We start from the raw sequence: 23664 nt of genomic DNA, 5'->3' as shown, positions 1-23664 counted from the left end.
CCGCGGACCCCGCCAGCCCCGACAACCGCCGATCCCCCCCGTGTACCTCGCCGGCCCCGACCCCCGCCGACCCCGACTGACTTACGCTGAGCGTCAGCGTAAGTCGTGCGCACGAGCCCCGCCGACCCCCCCGCGGACCCCCGCTGACCCACCTTCTGAAATCCGAAATTCTCCTTTATCCGAAACTCGGCTGGTCCCGAGGTTTTCGGATAAAGGATAGTCTACCTGTACTGATTTACGTGTGATCAATGACAGAGATGGACTGAGTTGTAACTGGACCACAATCACTGCTGATGTGGGCTGATTGTAGGGAGCTCTCACTCAGTCGGCTGTTTGCAGACATCCTTCTCGAGTTGTGGCCTGTTGGTGGTTATGGACTCCACAGTCTTGGCAGTTTGGGTCGGAATTCTCCTGGCCAACATTTATCCTTCAATCAACACCGCCAAAAACAGATGATCTGGTCATTTATTTGATTGCTGTGTGTGGGACCTTGCTGTGCGCAAATTAGTTGCCGTATTTTCTACATAACAGCAGTGACTACACTTCCAAAGTACTGAATTGGCTGTAAAACGCTTTGGGATGTCTTGAGGCTGTGAAAGGTGCTGCCGAAATGCAAATTCTTTCTTTTCTTTGTTACCCAGATTTGTTTTCCATTGAGAGACTGAGCCATTCATTATCTTGAATAGATTGTGTTGAGATACTTCAATCAGTCTGGTTTAAAACATAGGCTGTTATGACTGATACAGAAATAATTCTGTCTTACAAAATTGCATCAGTTTTTTAAAGATGTAAAATATTTCCTAATTGGCATCTAAGTGCCCATAAACATTGATAAATTAATATGTCACGTAAATAAAAAATGAGAACATAGTTAGAAAACTGCTTCATCGACTCAATGTTTTCTGATTGATTAAAAGAGCCCTTTGTCTAATAAATCCTCAATGCACACGCTGCTGCATCAGGGCAAAAACCATAGAAACAGGAGTTTATTTGAGGACTGTCAGAATAACAGATGAAGGAAAAGAATTTGGTCGTTCACACAAGAATTGTTTTAAGGTTTCTACTGAGAGTCATTTTAACTTTTGAAGCATTCAATGTTATATTATCTCATTTCACCAGTTAAATGCTGATGAAAAAGACCATTCAGCCCATTTTAACTGATTCAGCTAGAAAGAAAGACTTGCATTTAAATAGCGCCTTTCATGACTTCAGGGCGTTCCAAAGCGCTTTACAGCCAATGACGTGCATTTTGACGTGTAGTCACTGTTGTAATGTAGAAAATGCAGCAGCCAATTTGTGCACAGCAAAATTGCACAAACAATAATGTGATAATGACTAGGTAATCTCTTTTTTAGGTGTTGGTTGAGGGATAAATATTGGCCAGGACAGAAGAATCGACAATTTCCCATCATGGCATGCAACTGTCTTTTTATGGAGTGATTATTTGCACGGCGTTTTTGACTCTCTCTGCGTATGCGGCCTGTTTGGTACCATGCATATGCACTCGATCCGGTTGCGCATGCGCAGTACCCAATGGTGAGGAAGCTGCAGCGGAGAGGTGGGGGAGGGAGGGGGAAGAGAGGAGAGGGGACCAAAAGGGGGGGGGAGGGACAGGAGGGGATCAAAGGGAGGAGGGAGGAGAGGGGATCGAAGGGGTAGCCTTAGCCAGCGTTCGAATTTGGTTCCAATTGTCGATGTTGGTGGTGCAATGAGCGGGCGCGAGTTCCGGGCCAGGGGTGGCGGTGGGCCTGAACACTTGTAGAGAAAATGATATTGGGAGGCAAAAATTTTGACTGCCATCCTTGTTTGATTGGTGGGCATCTGTGTTTTTACCCCAAATATTGTAGCTTTGTAACCAGGCTCGAAAGAACAAGAGAATACTGATTCAAAGTGACCCTTCGGTGGTGCTGTTTTTCCAGCCTCACTATCTTATGCAGCCATAACTGAAACCCGCCAAGAGTCTGTAATCCCAGTCAGATCCGTAATATCAGAGAGGAGGGGGGAGAGGAGAAGGGATCGAAGGAGGGAGAGGGAAGTGGATTGGAAGGATCGGAGGGGGCAGAGGAAAGGGGATCAAAAGAGGAGCTCGATGAGAGGAGCTTGGGGAAGGAGGTCAGGAACTTGGGGAGAGAAGGTCAGGAACTTGTTGGGGGGAGAGCATGGTGAGAACTGTGGGGAAGGGGGAAGAATGTGATCCCGATCTCTAGGCAGGGGGGTGCAGGGCGGGGATCAGAGCAAGAACGTGATCCAGATGGGAAGATAGATCACGTTCTCCTGTCCTCTGTTAGGCCTGGATCACGATCTCCGCCCCCCTGCCCAAGACCACAGCGGTTAAAGAAGGCAGCTCACTACCACCCTCTCAAGGGCAACTAGGGATGGGCATTAAATAAATGAATTTTATAAAATGAGAGCGTACTCTGTGTTGATCCTATAACATGCATAACATTATATTTATGTGTTATTTGCCGGACTCGATAATCCAATGCTCTTCTGGCCGGCCTCCCATCTTCCACCTCCAATGAACTTGAGCTCATCCAAAACTCTGCTGCACGTATCCTAACACGCAGCAAATCCCAATCACCCATCACCCTTTGCTCGCTAGGCTGCGTAGCTGTCTGGAGGTCCTGCACAGCCTGTTAATGGGATGGCGCACCCCCCAAAAAAAATTAGGGGGAACATTGTCCACCAACACCTTGATTTTAAAATTTGTATCCTCATGTTAAAATCCCTCCATGGTCTCACCTCTTCCGATCTGAACTCGGCAGTGTGAGTGCTCCTAACCCGGGAGGGTGAGCTCTGTCTGTTCTCTGAAAGCAGTAGTGTTAGCACTGTGAGCTCTGGAGCTGTCACAATGAATGGATCAAATTACACATTGTGAAGATCTTGATTACCCGGGCAGGCAGGATCTAATTACACATTCCAGACAAACTGCGGGGTGCGTCTTTTCTTCCAAGGGGACCAATCAGGAATCTGGTCTTTTCCTCCAAGGGGACCAATCAGAACTTTGGTGTTACAAATAGTTACAGCTTCTTTTTCATAACACCAAGGTTTTGGTCTCCACTACCCCAACCAGAAGCCCATTCTGAATGTTAATCACTCTTTAGTGGGAGGAAGAACTTCCTGACATTTGTTTTTGACACTTGTTCTTTTCTCCGGATCAGCATCACTGGCCACTTCCATAAGTAGGCCTCGCATTCCCTATCATCCAGAATGGCCAGTATCTAGATAAATGATAAATGGAATGTGTCACATGCTGCCACATGAGTCTTTGAAAAGCAGACTGAATGTGCTCTCATCTGATTGAGACTCTGGATCTGAACCAACAAGTTAATGAACAGTAAATGGTATAAAACATTGAATCATACACTTCTGTATTCTTGATGCCTAAAATAATATAGGTGCCATTTACTTTCTCTCTAAATATAGATTTAAACTGAAGTTTACTTGCTTCAATCTGACAGCAGTAGACATGAAGCCTAATATAACCCTGCAATTGGAAAACCTTGGCCACTGTAGCTGTCTATCAAAGAGGGCTACAGCCAATTGGTGACTCTGTCATGCTGACATGCTTCCCAATGGAAAATAACCCTTTTGAGGTTATGCTGAAGTAAGAGGCAGGAGGTGGCTACCTCTCTAATAATTTTATTAGATCAACAGCAACAACTTGCAGTTATATAGCACAATTAACATAGGAAAACATCCCAAGGCGCTTCGCTGAAGTATGAACAGACAAACATTGGCACAGAGCCAAAGAAAGAGATATTAGGAGGAATGACTAAAAGCTTGATCAGAGAGGTAGGTTTTAAGGAGGGTCTTAAAGGAGGAGAGAGAAGTTTAAGGAGGGAATTCCGGAGCTTAGGGCCTAGACGGCTGAAGGCACAGCCGCCAATGGTGGAGTGAAGGGAGTGGGGGATACACAAGAGGCCAGAGTTGGACAACTGCAGAGCTCTTTGAGGATTGTAGGGCTAGAGGAGGTTATAGAGATGGGGAGAAATGAGGCTATGGAGGGATTTGAACAGATTAACAATCATCTATCAGTATTGAATAGTGTTGTGAATCTTTGGAATTCTCTATCCCAGAGGGCTGTGGTTGCTCAGTCATTGAATATATTCAAGATAGCGATCGATAGATTTTGGGACACTAAGGGAATCAAGGGATATGGGGATAGGGCGGGAAAGTGGAGTTGAGGTAGAAGATTAGCCACGATCTTATTGAATGGCGGAGCAGGCTCGAGGGGCCCTATGGCCTACTCCTGCTCTTATTTCTTATGTTCTTATGAATGGATAGTAACAGAGTTGCTAAGGCTCTACCAACCTACCCCTGCCACACAGTGCTGCCCCCCGATTATCAAAATCCACGACAAGGCCTTGGACAATGTGGACCACTTTCTATACCTCGGGAGCCTACTGTCAACAAGGGCAGACGTCGACGACGAAGTCCAATACCGCCTTCAGTGTGCCAGTGCAGCCTTTGGCCGCCTGAGGAAGAGAGTGTTTGAAGACCAGGACCTCAAACCCGACACTAAGCTCATGGTCTACAGAGCAGCAGTGATACCTGCCCTGCTGTATGCCTCAGAGACATGGACCATTTACAGCAGGCACCTCAAAGCACTGGAGAGGTACCACCAACGCTGCCTCCGCAAGATCCTGCAAATCCATTGGCAGGATAGGCGCACCAACTTCAGTGTTCTTGCTCAGGCCAACATCCCCAGCATCGAAGCTCTGACCACGCTCAATCAGCTCCGATGGACGGGTCACATTGTCCACATGCCTGATACGAGACTCCCAAAACAAGCGCTCTACTCGGAGCTCCGGCACGGCAAGAGAGCCCCAGGTGGGCAGAGGAAACGCTTCAAGGACACCCTCAAAGCCTCCTTGAAAAAGTGTAACATCCCCACTGACACCTGGGAATCCCTGGCCCAAGACTGCACCAAGTGGAGGAGAAGCATCCGGGAAGGCGCCGAACACCTCGAGTCTCTTCGCCGGGAGCAAGCGGAAGCCAAGCACAGGCAGCGCAAGGAGCGCACGTCAACCCAAGCACCCCACCCACCCGCCCCTTCAACCACCGTCTGCCCCACCTGTGACAGCGACTGTAGGTCCCGCATTGGACTCATCAGTCTCCTGCGAACTCATTTTTAATGTGGAAGCAAGTCATCCTCGGTTCCGAGGGACTGCCTAAGAAGAAGAAGAAGGCTAATTGTAATGTCCATACTATTGCCCAGCTAAGATCAGATAACCCAGTAGGGACTGGGATCAAGCTTGGTACCCTAATGTTCTGCAATAGCTCAGAGGATCACTGAATAAAACTTATAGCTATCCAGGAAATTAACCCCTTTATAATGTAACCACTTTATCTATATCTCCAATCGACAATGTTATAAGTATTGTAATGGGGGAAAAATTGGGTCGCGCCCCCGCGCCCGAAATTCAATGGTAGCGCCCCAGGCAGGAGGCGGGGTGCTACTGGAAGTGCTCCCCCTCCCTCTTGGGGCGCTCCCATTCAATGTCGCGGCGCTACGCGCAAGAGTGCCACACTGATTAAAGGGGAGGGGCCTAGCGCAGCGTGCACCAGGGTCCTGCTGGACCACCGGGGAGCGGGGAGCCGACAAAAGAGCCCGGCACTCGAGGAGTGCTGAGCTACCCGATCGCAGCCGGCACCCCGCAGGAGGAAGCAAAAGGGGCCAAGTGCTGGCAGACGGTTCAAAAAAAAAGGTCACCCGGTACCTGCCCTTTAATTTGCGCCGCCCCAGCTGCAAAAACGCCACCCTGACCCTGTCTGCATAGCGTCCGGCAGTAGGTCAGGGGGCGCGAGTGGGGCGCTGCGCACGGTGATGACGTCATCGCTGGAGGCGCAGCGCTGCGGGGCGCTACCGGCTACCACTTTGCGCCCTGTTAGCGCCCCGGGAGGCGCAAAGCAACCCAATTTTCCCCCCAATATCTTTATTTTTACACAATACCTGTGATGTTGAAAAATCTAAGGTTACTTTATTTTCACTTTTGATATGCAGCAGCCAGTCTGCGCCAGCAATTTCTCACATAAAGGGCTGGATTTTTCCAACCTCAGCGGGTTTGGGGCTGGTGACGTGTGGGGACCTGACATCTGTCTCGATCCCAGCCTCCAACACGAGTGTGAAAGGAATGGCTTGGACATTGTAGGGATGCTTTATGATGCTGGTGTGGGGTGGTGCCAAACTGGTGCATCATGTGGCAGCCAGGGTGTAGTGTTAAGTGAAGCTAATCTGGATGTGGTGAGTCCATCACTGGCGTCCCGGGCAGCAATGTGGTCGGGTGCTGATACCCTGTGTCCAGTGCAGCATCATTTGATTGTGGAGAAGGTTGGTGTGGATGTTGGTGCTGCTGGTGTGCCCGGTGATGCTGGTGTTGGAGCTGATTGTGTTGGTATCCTGAGGACCAAGGTGAGATTTTTTCAAGGGCACCGATGCTGATGGAATAGATGGCAGGTGAGGTTGAAATGACAGAAGTAATCTGTCAATGGTGAGAGAGGTTGTTCCAAGCAGGTGACAGTGGATAGAGAGATTACTCCAAACACTTCAAAAGTGCATAAAGCTCAAAAGTGGGTTCTAAATACTGAAGGCTGAAGATTCTGAGATTGGAAAGTGACCAGCTGTGAAATGGCAGATTTTAAACCACTTTTGCAGCTGTCACCTATTGAAAGAAATGGAGAGTTGTTCAGAACCCAACATACTTATCTGGCGTGATCCCCGAGCGACGGGAACTTCATGGAAAACTTGGCAAAATGCTTTGGAATTGGGAAAATGGGGATTTAATTACTTTACACACCCTCCTAACAAGCACAATTGAATGAGCTGCCGCTTAGTGCCGTGTCTGCAAAGCGCAGGCAGAAACAGCACTAGGGAAACTGACAAACGGGTTCAGAGCAGGATACTGGCCCGCTGTCAATCTTTTTGATTTTGACAGGGGGACCTGCCTCCAAACCTGCCCTCTGAGTGCCGGCAAAATTCAGCCCAAAGATTCTGATCGGTTTGTTTTTTAATGGTTGGAGGAAGAATGTTGGCCAAGACAGCAGGAGATCTCCCTTCTATTCTTCAAATAGTGCCATGGGATCTTCAGTGGCCACATGAACAGACAGGTGGAACTTTGGTTTAATAGCGCATGAGAAGGATGGAATGTTTGACAATACAGTGTTCTCTCAACATCGTGCTGGGGTGCCATCACAGGTGATGTGCTCAATCCCTGGTGTAGGGCTTGAACCCATGACCTTCTGGTCCTGAGGTATGTTGCCAACTGAAGCCAGTTGATGCACAATGGGAGTGGGGTGTCCACTTTAGTTTATATTATAATACAGCAGTATCCAGGTACTGATTGATATTAATGTCCAGCAGAGTTCCACATTTTGAATTATTTTTAAGGTTAATAAGAATTACCATATGTTCTTAAAATTGATCACTTGCTCAATTATCTGGCAAATGCTGTGTGTTGTTTTTATTTACGAAGCAGGGGAGCTTGTGCTCTCTGCCTCATATTCTAACAGAAAACCTTCATGATTCCTGCTTTATGGCAGATGATGTGACATTTTACATCACAGACTCTATCCCCCAATGGCCATTGTATTGCTTTCCATAACTTGTAAATACGCTGCTTGACGCAGTACTGAGCCATACGGGCCCAGAAGGCCCAATGTTTGATCTCTGACCCCTCTCTGGTAAATTAGCAATCTAACGCTGCGCAGGTCAGGAAGGAGGAAATCAGCAGCGGGTGGGGGAAAAAAGGATATTCCAAACAAAAATGGACTCTGCCACATTTGGTTAAAGATCCTGTTCTATCATGTCTGATTGATTGCATTTACAGCTGGAACAACAACTTGAGGAGTTTAACTACGAGCAGACAGAAACCAGGATTCAGAACGAGAGGTTGAGGCGCATAAATGAGGACCTGCAGGAGCAGCTGGATAGGACTAAGCAGGACTTGGAGACTACGCAATTCAACCTACAGATTCTTCAAGATGAGGCTCAGCGTGACCATCAGCAGAAAGCCAGGTAGGCTGGGGATACTGCCACTTCACTTCTTGTGTTCTATACACTAACTGTTTTTAAGTCATGTATGACTTGCAGTGGGATTCAGATTAGCTCCTGTACTTTCCTCACATCGTGTACCCTCCCCAACCCTCATTTCAGTCGGCCATCCAGGGAACAGCTAGGGTCGCCAACCCTCCAGGATTATCCTGGAGTCTGTAGGATTTGAAGATTAATCTCCAGAATATTGCTGGGAGCAAACCTGGAGAGAAAATTCATGGCATTAAAAAGGAAAATTTCTTTCAATACTTTTGTTTATTAGTTATAAAAATATTGGTGATAGGAAAGAAAAAGCTTTAACTGACGGTCAGGACTCATCCAGTTGGGTAATGAAGAGTCTGTTTGGTGCAGGAAGGCGGGGCACCGCGAGGAGGGACATGTTGGGCGACCAATGGGCGGAGTGTGGGGGCAGTTGGCAGGAGGAGGTCATACAACGAAACTTCCAGGAATACATCCAGCCAGAGTTGGCAACCCGTAGAACAGCCCTTGGACATAATCGACAGTTTCCGATTATTGCCAAGGAGAAACATGGTCACCACCCACTAAAATGGGCTATGATTTGAGGTTAGACTTTAAATAACGGCCTCAGGAAAAAAAAAATTCTATCTCTCCTTCCACCCCTCCTCTCCACTGTTTGGATTAAGCCCTCTCTCTGCTGTTTTCCAAGTAGCCTTCTCCTTTAAAGCTATCTGCTCACAAACATAAAGATTGTAATACATAACAGAATTGCAAAATTGATTTCTGGTGGGCATTTAAGTATTTAAAGTGTACTACAAAAGCAATTCATTAGTTGTGAGCACTTTGGGACATCTTGAGGATGTGATGATGAGGTGCTATGTATATGAAAAAAAAATTCTTAATCTGGATTGATAGTATAATTTAAATGTGGGTGTATTGTGCCAAATGTATTTATGCTGTCACTTAAATGTCATCTAATCTATTACCTGTGAAGAGATGAAAATGTGAATTCATCTGGCATCCCCTATGACTCTCTAATGTATAGCTCCAATGACCATTTAACCATCTTTCTAACTGATTGGGCTGGATTTAGCCAGCCCTGGGGAGGCGGGTTAAGAGGCGGGACTGCCGGGAAAATGGCAGAATTTGGGGGCGGGTACCCATCCCGTCCCCAACCCGCCTCCGTGCCATCTTGCCAGGAGGCGGGTAGCCATCCCGCGCCAGGTTCCGTTTCCTTGGAAGCGGGAAGGAATTACAGCCACTTAACTGCCTTTTAACAGGCAGTTAACAGGCAGATAAGAGGATTATCCCCATTTTGCCCACACAAGTGCGGGCTTCCCGAAGGCTCCGAAACCTGCCAGGGTCACCGAGGCGAGTAGTGGATCTGCGGGGGTCGGGGGGGGGGAGGTGCAAAATGCACTGTGAAGGTAAGTGATGGGTGCAAGTGTGGAGAGGTGAGTATCTGAGGTAAGTGGAAAGTGTTAGAAAAAGTGTACTTACCTTTTGTTTCTTCCTGCAGGCTTCAATCGGTGGGTATGCAGAGAGTCTCGCACCTTCACGGCAGAGCTGACAGATGGTCGTTGCATTCTCCAATGCAACAACCATCTAATTTCTGCAAAAGAAAGATGTTTGATGAGGTCTTGAATTCAAGAACTCATCAAACTGCAGAGAATGTCAGTGTTTGACAGCTTCACAGAGTTGTCAAACGATGACAATTCATCTGTCAAAATGTTTTGACAGATGAAACGTCATACGTTGATGTTCTCTGTAACTGGCTTTCCCTTAATTGGCCTGCTAAACCCGCTGAGCGGGCTTAACAAGGTCAATCAAGGGAAAATAGTGTGGGTTGGCCAGAAGTTGATGGAGGCGGGACTGAAACCCAACAAGCGGGAGTCCCGCCTCCAAAAGCTCCCCATTGGCAAAATCCAGCCCATTATGTTACCTAATGCTGACCAGTTCCATACCAGAGATGACATTCCCATAGTTCCCTGTAGAGTATTTGATCATCTGTTGTCTATATGTGACCTTTATAACCTTTAGCATCAGCTACTGGATTATGAAGTTTACAACGGTGTCCATGGATGGAGTAAATCTTTACAAAACCACTGTCTCCTCATAACTCTAGATCTAAATTCCAAGTGTTATTCTTCACACTGTTGGCCTGCGGTATGCAGTTCCATAAATTTAAAGCTGAACTGTTCCTTACAGTAGTGACAAATTTGCATTGAGACATGTAGCTGAAGCTAAGGGCATTAGTGCAGAACACCACCGTGGTTGAAGAGAGTCGGAGAGAGGATGAAATGGATCAGGAGGTAATGGCTCAAAACTAAGCTAGTGAAGCTTTAGGATTGTAGGAGAAAGGGAAGATGAGAGAGGTAAGAATTCCACAGTTTGTATTCATGGTTCCATGACTGGGCTGGTGAATGCTAATGTGCAACATGTTACTGAATGTTTTATTTATAGTTTTACCTAACTTCTTCATTAAATCTAAATTTAAAAAAAAGAGAGAAAGGGTTTAAGCAAAGCCTGGATGTTCCAGCTACATCAAACCTAAACACCATGGCCTAGACATTGGAAGTGTTAGCACTGGCCGTTGAGGCTTGTTTTGGCAAAAAAAAGGCAGCGCTGCCGATGTCCGCGCTCGCTGGGGATATGTAGATTATGCAGCTTGTGACGTCAGTGAGTGTGCAATGCTCACCTGATGCCCGGTCTGCTATTTTCGCCGTCATCACTCCACTTACTGGCCTGTGTTAATCACAACCAGCTGACCAAGCATTCAGTAGCAGGAAGGAGCCTCCAGCAGCGTTATTTAAAGGGATCATCAGCAACAACTTGCAGCTGACATGCTTGTTCAGTTTGACTGGCTCTGTGTAACTTTCTGCAACTCTTGCTGCTTTCTAAACTTGTTTCAAGTTCCTGAGGTGACAGGGGGTGTTGGTGCAAGTGGAGAGCGCCTTCATTCTCATTTAAAGGCTTCTGCTCACAACTCTTGCTCAGAGTCCTGGGGGCTCTACTTCCAGTCCCCCTCGCGCTCGAGTATCTTCGGGAGAAGGAGCGGAGGCAATGAAGAAGAGGAGAAGACGTGCGCAGAAGCCCACCTAGTGTCTTCAGAAAGCACTTCTCTTGTATCCACTTCAGCGAGGAGGTGGTCGCAGAACACTGCTACCTCCTGCAACCAGACCTGCAGCCTCAGAGCACGGCTCCCCATGTGGCCTTCAAGGTAAACGTGGCTTTCAATTTCTTCGCCAGCGGATCCTTCCAGTCTGCAGCAGGAGACAAAGCTAACATCTCCCAGTTCGCCATCCATTGCTGCATCTGGGAGGTCACAGAGGCTCTCTGCACCAGGAGAAGGGACAATGTTGTCTTTTCTCTGAGCAGAGAGAAGCAGGAGGAGCACCCATGTGGCTTTGTGGGTGCCGCATAACAATCCTGAGATCTTCCATAACCAAAGACTACCACTCACTTAATGTGAAGTTGTTGTGCGACCACACCCAGTGCTTCCTGATGGTCAATGCCCACTATTCTGGCAGCGTCAGTCCGGTGTGCCAGCAATCTTCCAGCCAACTTGTCAAATTCGAGAGTGGCTGCTCAAAGACCGGAGCTATTTACTCTGCACCTGGCTGATGACTCCCCAACACTCCTGCCCAACACTCAATATAATGAGAGTCATGCTGACACCAGGAACATCATTGAGCAGGCCGTCAGGCTGCTGAAGCAAAGGTTCCGCTGCCATGTCCACCCGGGAGGAGCCTTCCATTAATCGGCGGAGCGGGTGTCCCATTTCGTGGTGGTCGTCTGCATGCTTCACAACTTGGCCATGATGAGGGCACAGCCCTTGCCAGCAGGGATTGCGGGACCACCTCAGGAAGAGGAGGACGACGAGGAGGAAGGGAAGAGGCAGGCAGCAAATCCCCCTTCCACATGGGCTGTCCGTAAATGCCTCATAAGACTCAGATTTGAGTGACTGGTTTGGCTGCTTCCCGTCTGCCGCTGCTCCTGGCAGTTGTGAGCCACCTTGGCCTGAAAGAAAAAGGGAAGTGTCTCAGTGAGTGTAGTGCAATGTGTTTGGGTGATGTGCCTGCTATAGTTGAATAGCTTTCAGTATGTGCAAGGTGTGAGATGTGGGTGAGAGTGTTGCAGCAGTGGTAAGGTTGTGAGGGTGAAGTGAAGCTATGATTGTGAGGTATGAGTGGTGATAGGTAGAGATTGTTGGTAGGTGAGTGATGGGGGTGTGGTGCATTGAGCAGTGTGTGAGGCTTGTGGTGTACATGGTGGGATATGGCATTTTCTGGAGCCTTCACTCATCTTGACCTGCCGTGTGAGGTCATTAAACTTCTTGCGGCACTGGATCCATGTCTGCGGTACGACACTGCTGGCTGTGACATACCCAGCTATCTCTTGCCACAGCTGTCGTGTATTGATTGCAAGTTTGACACAGAGAGACAGAGGGAAGGAGAGAGAGAGGGCGAGTGGCCCGCGGCCGCAAATGGAGCCAAGCCTCGGGAACGGGCGTGAGCCGGCTTGAGGCTGTGAGGGCCGGGCCCGGTTGCCGGGGTAACCCTTCCCCCCCCTTCATGCCCTCCCGAGCCCCGCCCTCCCGAGACCCGGCCCGCTTCAAGACCGCCGATTGCGGCTGGAGCCAAGCCCCGGGAACGGGCGTCAGCCAGCTTGAGGCTGTGAGGGCCGGGCCCGGTTGCCGGGGTAACCCTTCCCCCCCCTTCCCGCCATCAAAAAGCTCATGCCACATGTGATTGAGGCTACCATCATCTCAGGCTGTGCCACAGGGGAGGATGTTCTCATTCCTCCAATTCCTATGATACCAACTGACTTGCCATTTCAATTCAGAAGGCAACAGTTCCCTGTGAGAATTTGTTTCGCAATGTCAATAAACAAGGCACAGGGGCAGACTTTGAAGGTTGCTGGCATCAACCTACTCACGCCCTGTTTTTCACATGGCCAGTTGTACGTGGCATGTTCAAGAGTTGGCACATCTAGGAATCTGTTCCTTTTAACACCTTCAGGGAAAACAGAAAATGTTGTCTATCAAGAGGCTCTGAAATAATGCACAGTGCTTTCACCTTCATCTACTCCTCCATGAGGTTGCTAGCCGAACATCATTTCATGACGTCAAAACTTTCACTGGCCATCTCTGTGCCTGCTTTATAAAAGCTTACCGCAAGAGAGGACTCATTCAGGATCACATTCGAGGCATCCAACGATGACAGAACCTGTTGTGTCTTACTCCCCCAAACCTATTTGGTTTGAAAACCTTCACCAAAAGGAGTATTGACTCAGTCTTTGGTTGTAACAAGGAGTTTTCACTCAGTCTTTGGTTGTAATCCCAGCATTTTGTAAAATGTTACATTCTTATACATTATTCGAATAAATGTTCACTGTTGATTTTTGTAAACTGACCTCTAAATGCTTGAGATAGTATCTTTTATTTCCCTATTCATCTCTCTCCCCCTCTCTCTCTCTCTCCCCCTCTCTCTCTCTCCCCCTCTCTCTCCCCCTCTCTCTCTCCCCCTCTCTCTCTCTCTCCCCCTCTCTCTCTCTCCCCCTCTCTCTCTCTCTATCCCCCTCTCTCTCTCTCTCTCCCCCCTCTCTCTCTCTCTCTCCAACCCTCTCTCTCTCTCTCTCTCTCTCTCTCTCTCTCTTCCCTCTCTCTCTCTCTGTCTCTCTCTCTTCCCCCTCTCTCTGTCTCTCTCTCTTCCCCCTCTCTCTGTCTCTCTCTTCCCCCCAGTCACTTTCCCTTTCTCTTCCAACAACAACATGCCCTCAAAAAAGCCTCGGCACCGCCGGGCACTTCAGCTAGTATTACAATATGAACTAATCACCCTTGTGCAATCCCTTCATGCCTGGTGTTTGTGTGTCCTTTCTTACTCCAGTGCTCCTCCAGTGGCTGCAGAATGGTTGGTGGAAGGCTGCTGAGTTTCCATGGGGGAGAATACAGAGGGCCTTGCAGGACGACCTTGACCAGTTGTGGACCTGGAAGGCCCGGCTGTAGACTGCACCACCTCGGCATGGGTGGCAGCAGTCTGGGCTGGCTGGCTGACAGGCAGCGGCAAGGGCAATGGTGGAGTGGCAGTGGTGGGAGTTGGAATGCTGTCGTCCCGAGAGAGGACAGCAGGTTCTTGCTCCACAGACCCCCTGCCAGCCCCTTTCACGACTCGTAAACCCAGCCATGATGGCAGCAGTCTGAGCTCCCACTGCAGCAGTGAGATGTTGGGTTGCTTCCGCCTGTGCTTCAATGGAAGCCGCGACATTGTCCATCAAACGCAGCATCATGGCTGGGTCCACAAGGTCTCTTCTGGCGTTGTCCATCATTTCCAGCCTAAAAATCATGGGCTCCAAGCCCTGTGCAAAGCCCCATCCAATGTTGGAGTAGGTCTCCTCCATGCTCCTTGACACTGACATGAGACTCTCTGGCAGGCTTGCCATTGCACCTAGGATTTCCATGAGCGTGCCCATCACCCTTCTTCTGAAGGCCGCCCCATCGAGGTCATCATCGGAGTCGTGTGCAGCAGAACTCGTGCGTGAACTCTCCCTCTGGGGAGCTGGCCCCCGAGCTACCCTTTCCCCCTGGCCTTGCTGCAGCCCACTCGTGCCTGGTGACTCACCATGTGCAGATCCCGTCTCTGTACTACCCTCTACATTCTGCGCAGTGCCAGTTTCTGAGCTGGTGTCTGTGAGTGTCAGATGCAGTGACGGTGTGCCGCCTTCTTCATCTCCACTCTCCTCCATGACTTCGGGGACAGGCTGTGCTAGTGGCAGTTCTTGGTCTTCTGAAAGTAGAAAGGCACAAGAGTTGAGTTATGGGAGGCGGGGGCGGAAAGCAAGATATCCATGCATACAGCATCAGCAGCTTGCAAGTGAGAAGAGATTGTGGGATGAGGGGGAAGTGGGATGTGAGAAGAAGGATTAGGAATGACCATATCGTCATTGGCCCCAAGGGCTTCAACAGCGTCTCTTGCCGCAGCCTCGGTGACTTCCCCTCCAATGATGTCGAGCACACTCTCCTTCGGTTGGCTCAAGGCCTGTAAAGTGGTTTGGCTGCTTCCCGTCTGCTGCTGCTCCTGGCAGTTGTGAGCCACCTTGGCCTGAAAGAAAAAGGGAAGTGTCTCAGTGAGTGTAGTGCAATGTGTTTGGGTGATGTGCCTGCTACAGTTGAATAGCTGTCAGTGTGTGCAAGGTGTGAGATGTGGGTGTGAGTGTTGCAGCAGTGGTAAGGTTGTCAGGGTGAAGTGAAGCTATGATTGTGAGGTATGAGTAGTGATAGGTAGAGATTGTTGGTAGGTGAGTGATGGGGGTGTGGTGCATTGAACAGTGTGTGAGGCTTGTGGTGTACATGGTGGGATATGGCATTTTCTGGAGCCTTCACTCACCTTGACCTGCTGTGTGAGGTCATTAAAGTTCTTACGGCACTGGATCCATATCTGCGGTACGACACTGTTGGCTGTGACGTACCCAGCTATCTCTTGCCTCAGCCTTCTCGAGGTGTGTGTTGATGGCTTCCTGCCACTCTGCGGGAACAGGACACATCGCCTTCTCTCCACTGCCACTACCACTGCCTCCAAAACCACATTGGAGAACCTTCCCACTTGTTCTCTTTGCTGCTGTTGAGTCATATCTTCCAACTCCAATTCCAATGACAATGAGGTGCTGCTCTATCAAAGCACCTCACCATTAAGTAGTGGAGAAAGACAGTTCCAAATATTACTGGCCATTAGACGGCACCCGATATTGGCCCACCCATTGGGTGCTAAGCCAACCAGCAGCGCCTTTAGCACCGAGATCACCACTCTAATGACGTAAATGAGCAGGCAGCATGGATTTTACATGCTACCTGCACCATTTTGAGTGGGCACAGCCAAATAGTGCTGGGCCATGACACTGCCCGTTTTCAGGCCATATTCAATTTCTAGGCCCATGATTTTGTTTTCATTCACGAGTTGTAGGCATTGCTGGCAAGGCCAGCGTTTATTGCCCATCCCTAATTGCCCTTGAGAAAGTGGTGGTGAGCCGCCCTCTTGAACCGCTGCAGTCCGTGTGGTGAAGGTACTCCCACAGTGCTGTTAGGGAGGGAGTTCCAGGATTTTGACCCAGTGACAATGAAGGAACAGCGATATATTTCCAAGTCAGGATAGTGTGTGACTTGGAGAAGAACTTGGAGGTGGTGGTGTTCCCATGCGCCTGCTGCCCTTGCCCTTCTAGCTGGTAGAGGTTGCGGGTTTGGGAGGTGCTGTCGATGAAGCCTTGGTGACCACTGTGGCTGCAGTGCATCTTGTAGATGTGTTGAGACAACACAATTTGCTCGTCATTTCTATTGTGTGTAAAGGATTATGCTGTGGCTTCCGCCTTGATGAAAAAGCCTATGCGGAATTACTTCCAGTTGCCTGACTTGTTGCTGCATTGTTTCCACCTCCTCCTCGCAAGCAGTGGAAGGTACACAGGGAATGAATGTTTAAGGTGGTGGATGGGGTGCTAATCAAGCGGGCTGCTTTGTCCTGGATGATGTCGAGCTTCTTGAGTGTTGTTGGAGCTGCACTCATCCGGGCAAGTGGAGAACACTGTTCCCCCTAAGCTGCGCGGGCGCGCAGCTGCGAAGCTATCTCATGGGTGCCGCGCACCACAAGTTGCAGGCTGCGCACTCGTGCAGTCCTGCAGGGGCGGGCTCCAGCACGCAGGTGCTTTTTTTAATCGCGTCCCAGGATCCCAGTTCATTCGGCCTGCAGGAACAGGCTTCAGTGCACACGCACCTGTGTGCTAGAGCCCGCTCCTGCGGACCGAAAGAACTAGGATCCTGGGATGCAAATACGTGGTTAAAAAGAGCGCCTGTGTGCTGGAACCCGGGACTGCGTGAGTGCGCGGCCTGAGGTACTGGATCCTGTGCGACGTGATTAGAAAGAGGGCGAAAAAGGAAGGAGGGTGAGACAGAGAGGGAGACAGGCATCGGCTCCCCTCGCTCACTGGGTAGAATAGACTCACCAGCTTGGCTCACACAAGATACTGGGCAGGATACTGGACAGCATCTGGAACATGCCTGAGCAAGAAGTTAACACCTTCAGCAGAGAAAGGAAACTGGTGGAAAAGCAAGTAAAAGGATGAAATGGCCGATCATCTTGTTGTGATTTTTAAGAATACACACAAGTGTACAGCATTATTCTAGCATTCATTTCCGGGGTGGCGGGGAGAGGAATATATATATTTCAACGGATTCTCCACTTTTCAGCATCTCCCCTAAAATAATTTTAATGTGACCTGACATGGAAGCGGTGAAACAGCTGGAGGATTTAAGATAATCTTTCAAAATAGCTGTTTTAATACTTATCCTAAAAGTAAGTCCAAAGGGTTAATTATGAAAGACCCCCGCCAGCTAGATGTCAGTGCAAGTCAGAGAGAGGTCTATCACATGTTCTGTGTCTTTCACCCACGATTGCTGTCATGCAGAGAAATCTAGTAAAATTACCCCTTGTAGACTTTAGGAAGTGATGCGCTATCAATTACTCATAAAAGACGGAGAGTTAGGAGAGTAACTAAAAGGCTTTTATTAGCAAAGAACAGAGCATGCCTCTCGTGGTTGACTGGGTTCCAAGAAGGCAGGGGGCTGCAGAGCGGTCACCTTTATACCTGGGCCTGTGGGTGGAGCCAGGGGCGGAGCCAGCAGTGACATGCTGAGGCATGCATAGGCACAACAGTGTGCAACAACAACAACAACGGTGAAGAACAATAACAGTGGTTTACCACATTCACCCCTTGTTTAAAATTGAGTCCGGCGGGGTGAAGTGTACTAAAGGTTCGTGTAAGTAAGTCTATCAGGTGGCCTTGTATGCCGTCCTGATCGTCGTGGTGGCGGCGGTGATGGTGCAGCATCCAACGCTGAATCTGGCGTCTCATTGAGTGATTGGGTGGTCAATGACGGTTCCTGGGGCTGCGGCATGCCGTCTAGCGGGGTTGGGTTGTGGGTAGTGGTGGATGGCAATGGTAGTGTTTCAGGGGCACCCGAAGGTGCGAGATCTCGTGTGGAGGCTGTGTCCTCCCGCCCATCCGGGTACGCTATGTAAGCGTACTGGGGGTAGGCGTGGGTAGTGGTGGGTGGCGAGGGAGGTGTTTCGGGAGCACCCGAAGGTGCGAGGTCTCGTATGGAGACTGTGTCCTCCCGCCCGTCCGGGTACGCCACGTAAGCATACTGAGGGTTGGCATGGAGGAGGCTCACCCTCTCGACCAGGGGGTCCGTCTTATGGGACCTCACGTGCTTCCGCAGTAGGACGGGTCCTGGAGAAGTCAGCCATGTCGGTAACGAGATCCCCGATGTGGACTTCCTGGGGAAGGAGAACATTCTCTCGTGAGGGGTAGCATTGGTGGCTGTACAGAGCAGTGACCGAATGGAATGGAGCGCCACAGGGAGGACCTCCTGCCAGCGAGAGGTCGGAAGGCCCTTAGATTTCAAGTTTAAAAGGACTGCCTTCCAGACCGTCGCATTCTCCCTTTCCACCTGGTCGTTCCCCCGGGGGTTGTAGCTGGTGGTCCTGCTTGTAGCAATACCTCTCGCGAGCAGGTACTGCCGAAGTTCGTCGCTCATAAAGGATGAGCCCCTGTCGCTATGAATATAGCTAGGGAAACCGAACAAGGCGAAGAGGTCATTCAGACATTTAATGACCGTGGTACTGGTCATGTCTGAGCAAGGGATGGCAAACGGGAAACGGGAGTACTCGTCAATTATGTTGAGGAAGTACACATTGCGGTCGGAGGAGGGGAGGGGCCCTTTAAAATCGACGCTCAGCCGTTCAAAGGGGCGCGTGGCTTTGATCAGGCTTGCTCTGTCTGGCCTATAAAAATGCGGTTTGCACTCAGCACAGATTTGGCAGTTCCTGGTCATGGTCCTGACCTCCTCGATGGAGTAGGGCAGGTTACGGGATTTGATGAAGTGAAAAAACCTGGTGACCCCCGGGTGGCAGAGGTCATTGTGGAGGGTCTTCAGTCTATCAACCTGCGCGTTGGCGCATGTACCACGTGATAGGGCATCTGGGGGCTCATTGAGTTTCCCGGGCCGGTACAAGATATCGTAATTGTAGGTGGAGAGTTCGATTCTCCACCTCAAGATCTTGTCATTCTTGATTTTGCCCCTCTGCTTATTATTAAACATAAAAGCTACTGAACGCTGGTCAGTGAGCAGGGTAAATCGTTTTCCGGCCAGGTAATGCCTCCAATGTCGCACAGCTTCCACAATGGCCTGGGCCTCCTTTTTGACAGAGGAGTGTCGAGTCTCGGGGCCCTGGAGGGTCCTTGAGAAAAAGGCCACTGGTCTCCCCACCTGGTTAAGGGTTGCAGCTAGGGCAAAGTCGGATGCGTCGCTCTCCACTTGGAAAGTGATGGACTCATCCACTGCGTGCATCGTGGCCCTTGCAATATCTCTTTTTATGAGAGTGAAGGCTGCACAGGCCTCTGCTGTCAGGGGGAAGGAGGTGGACTTTGATGTGCCTCAATAATTCCGAGACTCGAAGGTAGCAGAACAAAACAAGGCTTTTATTAACTTAGAATGAAACACGTAAGCGAGAGAGATGTCGTCCTTCTGGAGACTGGGGCTAGACTGAAGCTAGCTTACAAACGGGGCCAGGTATGGGCGGAGCCCTACACACAGCACATTCCAGCACATTCCAGTATACAATACAGCACATTCCAGTACACAATACAATGAGGTCTGGGGGAAGGGAAATGACACTGAAACCGATCTCAGTCACAGGCAGTGATGAATGGAAATATTTCATCACATTCACCCCTTCTATAGATTTAGTCTGTTCGGGGGTTTGATAGTCCTCTGCGACCGACGTGGCTGTTGCGGTGCCGCGGGTGTCGGCTGGGTGTCCCCGGTAGCCTCCTGGGTCTCTGCCGGGGGTGCCGCCAGGGTTGTTGAAGGGGTAGTTGGTGGGGGTGCCGTTGGTCGGTGTTCTTCCGGGGGTGATGAAAGAGTAGTGGGTGGGTAAGAGTTGCTGTGATCGTCGTTGCCGCTATTGCCGTGGTTGTTGTCGATGCCGGCTGGGGCGACGTCTTTTATGGACACGGTGTCCTCCCTTCCGTCGGCGTGCCGGACATATGCGTATTGGGGGTTGGCGTGGAGTAGGTGTACTGGCTCCACGAGAGGGTCCGTCTTGTGGCCCCTCACATGCCTTCGCACGAGTACCGGACCTGGGGTGGAGAGCCATGATGGCATGGATACGCCTGAGGTGGATTTCCGGGGAAAGACAAACATTCGTTCATGAGGCGTGGTATTAGTGGCCGTACACAATAGCGACCGTATCGAATGGAGCACATCCGAGAGGACTTCCTGCCAGCGGGAGATAGGGAGGCCCTTGGTCCTTAGAGCTAGAGTGACTGCTTTCCATACTGTCCCGTTCTCTCGCTCCACTTGGCCGTTACCCCGGGGGTTGTAGCTGGTGGTACGGCTCGTGGCGATCCCCCTGGACAGCATGTACTGGCGTAGCTCTTCACTCATGAAGGACGCCCCCCTATCCGTATGGATGTAGCTCGGCATACCGAACAGGCAGAACAGGCTGTTGAGGCATTTAATGACCGTGGCGCTGGTCATGTCTGGGCAGGGGAAGGCGAATGGGAACCGGGAGTATTCGTCCACAATGTTCAGGAAGTAAACATTGCGGTCGACGGACGGGAGGGGGCCCTTGAAATCTAAGCTGAGCCGCTCAAAGGGCTGTGTAGCTTTGATTAAGTGGGCTCTATCTGGGCGGTAGAACCGAGGCTTGCACTCAGCGCAAGTGCGGCAGTTCCTGGTCAGGGACCGAACTTCCTCAATCGAGTAGGGTAAGTTACGGGACTTTATGAAGTGGAACAGCCGCGTGACCCCTGGGTGGCAGAGGTCGTTGTGGAGGGTCTGTAGCCGATCCCCGGTGGCGCTGGCACACATCCCTCGTGAGAGGGCGTCAGGGGATTCGTTAAGGGCCCCTGGCCGGTAAATGATGTCGTACTCGAAGGTGGAGAGCTCGATCCGCCACCTAAGAATCTTATCATTTTTAATCTTCCCCCTCTGTTTATTATTGAACATAAACGCTACCGACCGCTGGTCGGTAAGTAGGGTGAAGCGTTTGCCGGCTAGGTAGTGGCGCCAGTGGCACACTGCCTCCACGATGGCTTGGGCCTCCTTTTCCACGGAGGAGTGTCTGATCTCGGGCCCTTGGAGGGTCCTCGAGAAGAAAGCTACGGGCCGCCCCGCCTGGTTGAGGGTGGCCGCCAAGGCGAAGTCAGACGCATCACTTTCCACTTGAAATGGAGTGTTCTCGTCCACTGCCTGTAGCGTGGCCCGCTCAATATCCTGCTTAATGCTTTTGAAGGTGGCATGGGCCTCAGCAGAGAGCGGGAAAGAGGATGCTTTCAAGAGGGGGCGGGCTTTGTCGGAGTAGTTGGGGACCCATTGGGAATAATAAGAAAATAACCCCAGGCACCTTTTCAGGGCTTTGGGAGTGTTGGGCAGGGGCAGCTCCCGTAGGGGGCGCAATCGGTCGGGGTCTGGTCCGATTTCCCCATTCTCCACCACGCTGCCTAGTATGCAGAGGCGCGTGGTGTTGTAAACGCACTTGTCCTCGTTGTAGGTGAGGTTGAGTTTTTGTGCGGTTTTCAGGAACCTCTCGAGGTTCGAGTCGTGATCCTGCTGGTTGTGACCGCAGATGGTGACGTTGTCGAGGTAGGGGAAGGTTGCCTGCAAGTGGTGGTCATCGACCATGCGGTCCATCTCCCTCTGGAAGACCGAGACCCCATTCGTCACCCCAAAGGGGACTCTGAGGAATTGGTAGAGGCGTCCGTTCGCCTCGAAGGCGGTGTACGGGCGGTCCTCTGGTCTGATAGGGAGCTGGTGGTACGCTGACTTGAGGTCGATGGTGGAGATCACCCGGTATTGGGCGATTTGGTTCACCATTTCTGATATGCGGGGTAGCGGGTAGGCGTCTAGTAGGGTGTACCTGTTGATCGTTTGACTATAGTCGATCACCATCCGTTTCTTCTCGCTACCCCTTACCACTACCACTTGGGCGCGCCACGGGCTGTTGCTGCGCTCAATAATGCGCTCTTTCAGGAGCCTGTCTACATCGGTCGCGATAAACCGCCTGTCCTCCCAGCTGTACCTCCTGCTTTTGGTCGCTATTGGCCGGCAGTTAGGGGTAAGGTTCGCGAATAGCGAAGGCGGCTTTACCTTCAGGGTAGCCAGACCGCACACTGTGAGGGGCGGCTGGGACCCACCGTACTTGAGCGTGATGCTTTGGTGGTTGCACTGGAAATCCAGGCCCAAGATCACGCTCGCACATAGGTTCTTCATGATTAATACTTTAAAATTATCATATACAGTTCCGTTAACGCACAATTGTACCGTGCAGTAACCCAGAATGGTCGATGTCTGGGTTTTGTCAGCCATAGAGATGGTTCCCTGAGTAGGGACCACCTTTAGGGAGAGTTGTTGTGCCAGTTCTGGGTGGATAAAACTCTCCGTGCTTCCACTGTCAATTAAGCATTTAACCCGGCACCCGTTTACCTCGATGTCCACCATTGATCTGGATAGCGGGTGCGGCCTGGTCTGGTCCACTGTGACCGATGCCACTGTAGGGCCCTGATCGATACAAGATGGCATCCACGCTGTCTGCTCACAAGATGGCGGACCCCACGAGGTCGGGCAAGATGGCGTCCAAGATGGCCGCTCCCACGGCGCACACGCGGCGGTGGCGGGTTTTCCGGCGGTTGGTTTTCCGGCGGGGTTCCCTCTGCACACCTTCCCGAAGTGCCCCTTCTTACCGCACTTAAAGCAGGTGGTGCCTTTCGCCGGGCACAGGTTTCTGGTGTGCTTTGGCTGCCCGCAGAAGTAGCAGTTGGGTCCCTGACGCGTCGCGGCTGTCGTAGGGCTTCTGGGGGGAGAGCGGGGCCCAGCCGGTGTCGGGCTGTCGGGCGGGGAAGATGCCTTCCAAGATGGCGGCGCCCTCGGTGCACACGTGGCGGCGTGGATGGCGCGGGCTGAAGAGTAGGTGTCCGAGTTTCTCTGGGCCACATCCAGGGATCGCGCGGTGTCCGCAGCCTGTTTCAGGTCCAACCCCGTTTTTTCCAGCAGTCTTTGCCGGATGTAAGTGGAGCTGAGGCCTGTGATGAAGGCATCGCGAACAAGCTCGTCAGTGTACACTGCGGCTTTTACATCTCGGCACTTGCAGTCTTTGCCAAGCATTTTCAGGGTGCTTAGGAACTCCTCCACCGATTCCCCAGGTCGCTGTGCGCGGGTGGCGAGCAGGTGCCTAGCATACACCTCATTCGTAGGCTGCTGGTAATGCGCCTTTAAGATGTCGCAGGCGGCTAGGTACGTCTCGGCGTCTTGGATGAGGGGGTAAACCCGGTGGCTTACCCAATTCCGCAGAATTCCGAGTCTCATCCTTGCAGCGTCCGTAGCGTCTTTGACGGCTGCGGAATTGTCCAGGAAGAATTCCATACACTCAAACCAGTGTCCGAAGCGTGCTGATGCGTCCGGAGCATGTTGATCCAAATCCAAACGTTCGGGTTTCAGGAGTTGATCCATAGTGTTGAAAAATAAGTTAATAAAATTGATGTGCCTCAATAATTCCGAGACTCGAAGGTAGCAGAACAAAACAAGGCTTTTATTAACTTAGAACGAA

General features: G+C 50.8%; 1 protein-coding gene across 1 annotated transcript in view; it reads left to right on the top strand.

Annotated features, from left to right (window-relative positions):
* LOC147106625 (EF-hand calcium-binding domain-containing protein 4B-like) overlaps positions 1 to 23664 on the top strand; it is a 214591-nt gene that overhangs the window by 101342 nt on the left and 89585 nt on the right. Inside the window, exon 7 of the mRNA XM_086007640.1 lies at positions 7830 to 8017. Within this exon, the coding sequence (XP_085863766.1) occupies positions 7830 to 8017 (188 nt within the window). The remainder of the gene's footprint in view (positions 1 to 7829; positions 8018 to 23664) is intronic.

The sequence above is a fragment of the Somniosus microcephalus genome, chromosome 15 (genome assembly GCF_052327205.1).
Source record: "Somniosus microcephalus isolate GS21.2 chromosome 15, FLI_Smic_1.0, whole genome shotgun sequence".
NCBI classification, from domain to species: domain Eukaryota; kingdom Metazoa; phylum Chordata; class Chondrichthyes; order Squaliformes; family Somniosidae; genus Somniosus; species Somniosus microcephalus.
This window is presented reverse-complemented; position numbering and strand designations above follow the sequence as displayed.